We start from the raw sequence: 9,503 nt of genomic DNA on the forward strand, positions 1-9,503 counted from the left end.
TTGAAAAATCTACAAAACATAAATGTGATTAGTAAGAAATTCAAAAAATTTAGATGATAAACTTTTCTTTGCTTGCATATAAGTTTATAAAATTTAAAAATTTCTTATTAAAGTAAATAAACAATAAAAAATATTAATTAAATTAATCAAAGTGTTTCTAAAATTTTATATTTAAATGTATTTTCATATTATTACATTTGATTAAATTTCATTCAGATTTAAGTCGGAAGAGATACTCACCACGGGTGTTTGTTAGTTCGTGGCTAAAAAAATATTTGCCACGGAGCAATTCGTGACTAAATAAAATTTCCCCACGGGTGTGACATAGCCCGTGGCTAAAATGATTATTTCCCTGGGTGTAGCCTAATTCGTGTCGGAAGTGACTTTTTGCCACGGAAAAAGTTATCCCGTGGCAAAAAAAATTTTCCAAAATAATGAATAAGTTTTTCCCGTGGCTAAGCAAAACTTAGCCACGAATTATAAATTCCCGTGGCATAATTCGTGGCGCAAGTGACAATTTGTTGTAGTGGTTTGGTTTGGGGAGATTTGGTGCGTGTATTTTATATAAGGTTTTTACCTCATTTTTCCACGCATTTCTATATTATTTACGTGGCATCTAGCTACAAATACCCCCGAATCGTCTACTTTGGTTTGTCTTGTGTAAACTGCAGGTACGGACCAGAAAGGAGCAAAACCGAGCCTAAACTTGTCTCATTTGCATGCCTTTTGGAGAATAAGATATCGGAGCTTGGAATCCATCACCTAAAGACGCGTGAGCTGACCTCGGATGGTATCAAAGTGTCCTATGTGCCAATATAGCTCGATTGACTAACTATTTGGTCGATCGAATGCTTTAAGCAACGAAGAATCATTCGATCGAGCTGTTATGTTGCTCGATCGAAAGGGCTGATACAAGGGCTACTCGATCGAACGACATTTCTGTTCGATCGAGAGGAATTTCAGGGTTTGTCCTCGATCGAGTGGTTTCATTTCACTCGATCGAGGAGACTTTGCTATTTATGCGTGTTTTTGCCTTAATTCGACATGGGCTTTGTAATTAGGATATAAGTTAGGTTAAGAACTACGTTGAGAAGGTATTCTAGATTAGCTCTTAGACGACAATACCTCTTTTTCTCCTGACTCTCTCATACTCTTACTATAGAACTTTGGCTGGGATCGTGAAATCTGTAATCGGTACCTTTATTCTTCTTTAATTCTTAATCTTAATCTATTGTTGATTTTTATTTCTTTCTCCCTTTACTTATAATTGCTATTATCAATCTTTCATTGCTTTGTTACCATGTTTAATCTCTCTTGCTTGTGTATGATTGTTTTTATCTCAATGATGATGCATAGCTAATCTCTCTTGCTAAGACATAGGGGAGCCATGACTTTAAGGGAAGTGTAAATTGCATTATTAGGTTTGATGCTAGTTTAGTCTATGTTATTAATCGCTACTTATAATTGTCCTTGTCGAATTGAGTCGACGCAATTAGTTAATAAATAACAGTAAACCTTGACCTAGATTGGAAAATTGGAAAGGGTGAGACTTGTAGCGAACATTAGGGCACTTTGGTGAGGGCGGAAGCTAAACTATTTGTGTTTTAGAGTGAATTGAGACCAGAAGAAGATATTCACTACTCCATAGATCATACCTGCATTGACCTAATACTTAGATTGCATGACTAGAGAATCATGGTGAACCGATTGTCTTAGCTATTTTCTCCCCGCTTGTTTAATTCCTACTCTCTTGCTTTCTTTCTTCTCCTTGATCTCATTAGATTAGAACGAGACAACTAAACCCCAAAAACTAGCTACCTAGACGGACTTAATTAAGGCTGACATTTTCCCATCTCTCTGTGGAGATCGACCCTACTTACTGCTAGCTTCTGTTAGTGTAATTAGGTATTTATTTTTAATACCTGATGACGGTATCAAATTTTGGCGCCGTTGCCGGGGAGGTGTGCATCCATATCTGTGTCTGCATGTTTTCTTGTATTTCTTGCATTTCCGCTTGCACGTTTATTTAATTTCGCATGCATCGTTGTTTTTAATTAGAAAACTCACATAAAATTCAAATAATTCACGTTTATTTTGAGTCGGAACGATTGTACTTTGACGCTACTTTAAGTCTTTACCCTTACCTTGCATATTCTTGACATTTTGTTGGCATGACAATGTGCATAATCTGCGAGTTTTTTGTTTCTCTCTTATCTGATCGAATAGACTTGGCTCATTTATTAGCAAACTACATTTACATTCTAAGGTTAGAGCTTAATAAACTCGTGACATTCTTGACCAAGTTTCATATAGGATGTGAGTAGTACTTTCTATAAGGCATGTAACATTAATTTACATAATCATGAACTTTGTCTTCTTGATACCTGTATGCATTAGGTCTGTGGTTGGTGACACATTTTGGAAAGGAAGCTCCCTTTATTCCATTCTACCCATGAACCTCACATAGCCAAATTGCCTATTTTGTCCTGTCTAGCTTCAAACCATAATTTTGCCTATCCTAGCCAAACTAGTAATTAGTAATTGTTTGGAATGTTTTCACTGCAGTTTGGTTACATATCTGATTTGAGAAGTTGATGGAAGTGTTGAACGGAATGAAAATAAGGAAGATATGAAATATGAAAAAAAAAAGTAAAAAAGAAAAAAAACCGAGGAAAAAGAATTGAAAAAGAAAGAAAACAAAAAAAGAAGAGAAAATTTACGAAAAATCACAAGTAGGAAGTTTAATGTGTTGTGATTTATCTCCCATGTTCTATTTGTATCTTATGGGGAGTTAACAAGTTTATGGTGATTAGTGAGTTATGTGCTGCAATTTAGCACCGATTTGTATTGATTTATTGAGTACGAAGTTGGGATGTGTTTCTAGTTTAGATCCATTGTTGTTAGCTTGGCTGCTAACTCCACACTTCCAAATTCATTATAGCCCCTTCTTACCCTCTACCTCACTTACCCAAATGTTAGTCCTCCGCATGTGTCTTGGTCATTAGTTGGTTGGAATGCATATGTACAGTTGTAGAGATTTTATTTATGTTAAACTGCATGCATGTTCTTATAGGTCGAGTTAGGTGAGCATCTTACTTCTTTCTATCTTTTACTTATATACTCAACCTGTGCTTAATTTGAGTGATGAGCGACCCATGAGAGTCCGATATTCATGAGTCTTGCAAGGTCGACGGTTCAGTAGTTTGAAACATCGATTTAACTCGTTTGCACTTACCATTTGCCACTTTGTTAGTTGTTGCATTAAATTGGTTTGGGTGGGTGATTTGTAGGCGATGAGTTGGTCCCGTTCCACTAGTATTCTTTAGTCGCATTCATAGTTTGCTTGGGAACAAGCAAAGGTTTGGTTTGGGGAGATTTGGTGCGTGTATTTTATATAAGGTTTTTACCTCATTTTTCCACGCATATCTGTATTATTTACGTGGCATCTAGCTACAAATACACCCGAATAGTCTACTTTGGTTTGTCTTGTGTAAATTGCAGGTATGGACCAGGAAGGAACAAAACCGAGCCTCAACTTGTCTCATTTGCATGCATTTTGGAGAATAAGATATCGGAGCTTGGAATCCATCACTAAAGACGCGTGAGCTGACCTCGGAAGGTGCCAAAGTGTCCTATGTGCCAATATAGCTCGATTGACTAACTATTTGGTCGATCGAATGCTTTAACCAATGAAGAATCATTCGATCGAGCTGTTATGTTGCTCGATCGAAAGGGCTGATACAATGGCTACTCGATCGAACGACATTTCTGTTCGACCGAGAGGAAGTTCAGGGTTTGTCCTCGATCGAGTGGTTTTATTTTACTCGATCGAGAGACTTTGCTATTTCAGCGTGTTTTTGCCTTAATTCGAGACGGGCTTTGTAATTAGGATATAAGTTAGGTTAAGAACTACGTTGAGAAGGTCTTCTGGATTAGCTCTTAGACGACAATACCTCTTTTTCTCCTGCCTCTCTCATACTCTTACTCTAGAACTTTGGCTGGGATCGTGAAACCTGTAATCGGTACCTTTATTCTTCTTTAATTCTTAATCTTAATCTATTGTTGATTTTTATTTCTTTCTCCCTTTACTTATAATTGCTATTATCAATCTTTCATTGCTTTGTTATCATGTTTAATCTCTCTTGCTTGTGTATGATTGTTTTTATCTCAATGATGATGCATAGCTAATCTCTCTTGCTAAGACATAGGGGAGCCATGACTTTAAGGGAAGTGTAAATTGAATTATTAGGTTTGATTCTAGTTTAGTCTATGTTGTTAATCGCTACTTATAATTGTTCTTGTCTACTTGAGTCCACGCAATTAGTTATTAAATAACAGTAAACCTTGACCTAGATCAGAAGATTGGAAAGGGTGAGACTTGTAGCGAACATTATGGCACTTTGGTGAGGGCGGAAGCTAAACTATTTGTGTTTTAGAGCGAATTGAGACCGCAAGGAGATATTCATTACTCCATAGATCATACCTGCATTGACCTAATACTTAGATTGCATGACTAGAGAATCATGGTGAACCGATTGTGTTAGCTATTTTCTCCCTGCTTGTTTAATTCCTACTCTCTTACTTTCTTTCTTCTCCTTGATCTCATTAGATTAGAACTAGACAACTAAACCCCAAAAACTAGCTACCAAGACGGACTTAGTTAAGGTTGACATTTTCCCATCTCCCTGTGGAGATCGACCCTACTTACTGCTAGCTTCTGTTAGTGTAATTAGATATTTATTTTTGGTACCTGATGACGGTATCAAATTTTGGCGCCGTTGCCGGGGAGGTGTGTATCCATATCTGTGTCTGCATGTTTTCTTGCATTTCTTGCTTTTCCGCTTGCACGTTTATTCAACTTCGCATGCATCGTTGGTTTTAATTCGAAAACTCACATAAAATTCAAAAAATTCACGTTTATTTTGAGTCGGAACGATTTAACTTTGACGCTACTTTGAGTCTTTACCCTTGCCTTGCATATTCTTGACATTTTGTTGGCATGGCAATGTGCATAATCTGCGAGTTTTTTGTTTTTCTCTTGTCTGATCGAATAGACTTGACTCATTTATTAGCAAACTACATTTACATTCTAAGGTTAGAGCTTAATAAACTGGTGACATTCATGACCAAGTTTCATATAGGATATGATTAGTACTCTTTATAAGGCATGTAACATCAATTTACAGAAATATGAATTTAGTCTTCTTGATACCTGTATGCATTCGGTCTGTGGTTGGTGACACATGTAAGGAGAGCCAGTTCCATTTATTTCATTATGTTGGAGTATGTGTCCTCGACAATAATGCGATCACATGTTTAAATCTCATATTAAGAATACATAAGGGAATGGAACATTTTACTGTCAACTAATCCACATTAATCGGTAATGATTGGCTGACTAGAGTTTGACATTACTGTCGTGTGACGGTGGTGATCGGTTGATCCCTTAAGGTCATACGTCTAGGGAAACATTCTTAATTGATTAATTAATTAACTGTATGATGATATAAGTTAATTAATTCCTTAAAATTGAACAAATTATTTTGTGAGTTATAATACGTATCTTATTGTAATTCGATTAAATAAGATTTGTTCTAAGTAATTAAATTGTTTTATTACTTAAGGTTTATTAATTGTTCTAACCAACTTTTTTTCTAACCAACTTTTGTCTGCACCCTTCCAAAAAATGACCCCACTCTCCTCCCCGCTCCGAATCTCAGTCACTCGTCACTCCATGGTTCCCCCGTCTCTGTTCCCTTGCTTAACATCACCAATGGAAGGCCCGGAGATGGCCACAGCGATTCCGCTAGCCCATACAATGGAGCTGGAAGTCGAGGTATTTCTTCCTCCAAGAACGATATCACTGGACTTGTTTCTGGAAGTCAAAGTCACCCCTAAGGTGATGAGAATCCTAAATAGTTTGTCTGAGGCTTTCTTGTCCTTGGACCCGTTTTATCCAACTAATTTTATGGATCGTTTTCCAAACCAATTGAACCGTAGACCTGCGCTAAGTCTAATGACTTGGAATGTTCAAGGTGCCGGAAGCCTGGAATTTATGGTGATGCTTCGGGAATTAATTCGTGTTGATCAACCACAAGTACTAGCTTTGGTCGAACCACATATCAGTGGAGAGACGGCCCAGCGAGTATGTGACCAAATTAACTTTGGGGGTAAGACACGGGTGGAAGCGGAAGGATTTAGTGGTGGAATTTGGCTTTTTTGGAAGCCGGAGGAAGTCACTGTGAATCATATCATCCACCACGCGCAACACATAACAGTAGAGATCTCAAGCGTAGGGGAGATCCCTTGGTACTACACGGCTGTCTATGTTAGTCCAGATTCGACAAAGCGTGAAGATTTATGGCGCGAACTCGAAAATTTTGCACTTACTCATAATCGTCCTTGGCTAACAATGGGAGATTTTAATGATACTCGATTTATGCATGAACGTAATGGAGATAGTGAGACCATGAGGAGGCGATGTAACCGTTTTAATGCATGGTTTGAGAGCAATAATTGGATTGAATTAGATTTCTCGGGTCCCTTGTATACATGGTCCAGGGGTAATTCTGCTTCCACAAGGAAATGGGCACGGTTAGATAGAGCGATTTGTAATTCCGCTTGGGGAATTATGTTTGAAGAGGGGTCTATCCGACATCCGGTACAAAACCAGTCGGATCATTGCCCAATTATAGTTAGTACGAATGGGTTTGCGCCTATACCCGGTATATTGCGACCGTTTAGGTTCCAAGCAGCATGGATTTCTCATGCGAAATTCTCTGATTTTCTATTGAATAACTGGAAGAATGAGGAACCTCTTATTCCATTTATTAATGAATTTGCAGACAAATTACAAGAATGGAATAAGAATGTTTTCCGAAATATTTTTGCGAAAAAGCGGAGTTTGGAACGAAGACTACTAGGAGTTCAGCGTAAATTTGCTAACGGTGGGCCAAATTACCTCTTCAAATATGGATTGAAATTGAAGAAACAGTTGGATGAGGTTTTAAGGGAAGAGGATATGTTATGGTTTCAAAAATCGAGAATGGAGGCTATATGTGATGGAGATCGAAATATCCGTTTATTCCATCTCAGTACCATTATTCGTCGAAAGCATAACAGAATTGAAGCATTGCAGGATGGTGAAGGGAATTAGGTGTGGGATGCGACAATTGTCAAATCGATGGTGGTGTCGTATTTCAAGAATTTGTTTGCTGGCCTGACTTCCGTGTGCAATTTCACTCAGCTTGTGGTGGGAGGCTTCCCTACCTTAACGGAGGCAGAACGTGCAAAGTTGGAACGAGCTTATTCGGTGACTGATATCCAATGTGCCCTTAACCAAATGTGTCCTTTCAAAGCCCCGGGGCCAGACGAGTTCCAAGCTCTGTTTTATCAAACCCAGTGGGACGTGGTTGCACCTAGTCTGAGTCGATTAATCCTGGGTGTTGTTAATGATGAAGTAATACCAGCCGGATTAGGGCAAGCCTTCATCTCGCTATCCCTAAAATCGATCACCCGCACTTGGTAAGTCAATTTCGTCCAATTGGGTTATGTAATGTGATCTATAAAATCATTACGAAAATGATTGTTAATCGGCTTAAGCCTTATTTACCCATTCTCATCAATCCGATTCAAGCTAGCTTTGTCCCGAAACGGCAAATTACGCATAATATTATCCTAGTACAAGAAGCTCTACACTCTATGAGATTAAAGACGGGTAAGAGAGGTTTTATGGCCCTAAAGCTGGACCTGGAGAAAGCTTATGACAAATTAGAGTGGCCTTTTATTAATCATACCTTATTGGATATGGGACTTTCATTCAAGCTAGTTCGAGTCATAATGAGACTGCTCAAATCCGTCTCACTGAATGTACTTAGGAATGGTGAGAAAACAGAGTATTTCGAACCCACACGAGGTATCCGACAAGGTGACCCCCTATCACCGTATTTATTCACCATTTGTATGGAGAAACTGAGTCAGCTGATTGTACAAGAAATGAGGCGGGCTGCTGGAAGGGATTTCCCACATCGAGAGGAGGTCCAATTCTCACGCATTTATTTTTCGCGGATGACATTATTTTATTTGGGGAAGTCTCTGTTTCCCAAGCCCAAGCGATTAATAAATGCCTTAATATTTTTTGTGAGGCTTCTGGGCAGGGAGTCAGTCGTAATAAGTCCATGGTTTACTTCTCCCCGAATGTTGATGAAGTGGTCATGGCTGCGGTATCCAGTGAATTGGGCACTGCTAAAACCGACAACTTAGGAGTGTACTTGGGTATTCCAACGCTTAATGGAAGAGTGACGAAAGATACCTTTGATTTTATTATTCAAAAAGTTGACAAGCGGTTATCAGGATGGAAATCGAGAGGTTTGTCCATGGCTGGGAGGGCGACTTTAATTCAATCCACTCTTGCGTCAATCCCGTCTTATGCGATGCAAACGGCTCGATTACCGAGGTCTGTATTTGATGAATTGGATAAAAAATCCAGGAGGTTTTTATGGGGTGGAGATCGAGAGGCTCGAGGACTGAGTTTAGTTTCATGGGACATGGTGACTGAGGAAAAAAATAATGGTGGTCTTGGACTTCGTTCGATGAGGGAGGTTAATGTTGCGTTTATGGCTGAGCTAGGATGGAGGATGCTCTCTGAACCCAATGCTCTTTGGGCTAGGGTACTTCTTCAGAAATATTGCAGGGGGAGATGTGATGCGGATATGTTTGAACCTAAACAGGTTAGTTCGAACACTTGGAAGAGTATTGTTGAGGCTGTAGACGTCCTTAAAAAAGGACTCGGGTCAGCCGTCGGTAATGGACATCGTACTCTGTTTTGGAAGCATCGATGGGCCACGGAAACACCACTGGAATTGCAAACCAATTTGGAAATTCCAGAGGAGTTGTTAAATGCTTCAATGTCGGATATGTGGGATGTCTCCTCGGGATGGAAATGGGAGTTATTTGCGGATTTTTTCCCTAATAGCATTTTACAAACTATTGCTTCCTTTGAAATCATGGCAGGTGAAGAAAATGAAGACGAATTTTATTGGGCAGAGACTTTATCAGGTTATTTCTCAGTAAAATCTGCTATTCATTTAATTCGTAATTCACCTCGAGCTGAGACGGAGTCGTATTGGAATTTACCATGGAAAACGTGGGCACCTCAACGTATGCGGTTGTTCCTTTGGCTCCTAATGCATGATCGTATTATGTCCAATGTAAATCGAGTTCGACGTGGCTTTACGGAAGACCCGTGTTGTATGCAGTGTAATAATGTTGAGGAAACGGCTCTACACTTATTGCGTGACTGTCATGTAGCGCGAAAGGTATGGCAATTATTCTCCTGTGCTCAGAATTCTGTATTTTGGGCAGCTACTACTATCCTTGAATGGGTGGTATTTAATCTCGCAGCTAACAATCGTGAAAATATGGCAAATTGGGCAACTAAATTTGCGGTTAATGTGTGGTGGTTGTGGAGGTGGAGGAATTGCAGAGTGTTTGATAGAGCCGAG

At 39.1% G+C, this 9,503-nt stretch overlaps 1 protein-coding gene across 1 annotated transcript; it reads left to right on the forward strand.

Moving 5' to 3' along the window:
* Nucleotides 1-5,773: 5,773 nt before the first annotated feature.
* LOC141631847 (uncharacterized) lies at nt 5,774-7,156 on the forward strand. Its single transcript, XM_074444469.1, has one exon. The coding sequence runs from the start codon at nt 5,774-5,776 to the stop codon at nt 7,154-7,156; it is 1,383 nt and encodes a 460-aa protein (XP_074300570.1).
* Nucleotides 7,157-9,503: the final 2,347 nt, after the last annotated feature.

This window comes from Silene latifolia, chromosome Y, assembly GCF_048544455.1.
Source record: "Silene latifolia isolate original U9 population chromosome Y, ASM4854445v1, whole genome shotgun sequence".
Taxonomy (NCBI): Eukaryota; Viridiplantae; Streptophyta; class Magnoliopsida; order Caryophyllales; family Caryophyllaceae; genus Silene; species Silene latifolia.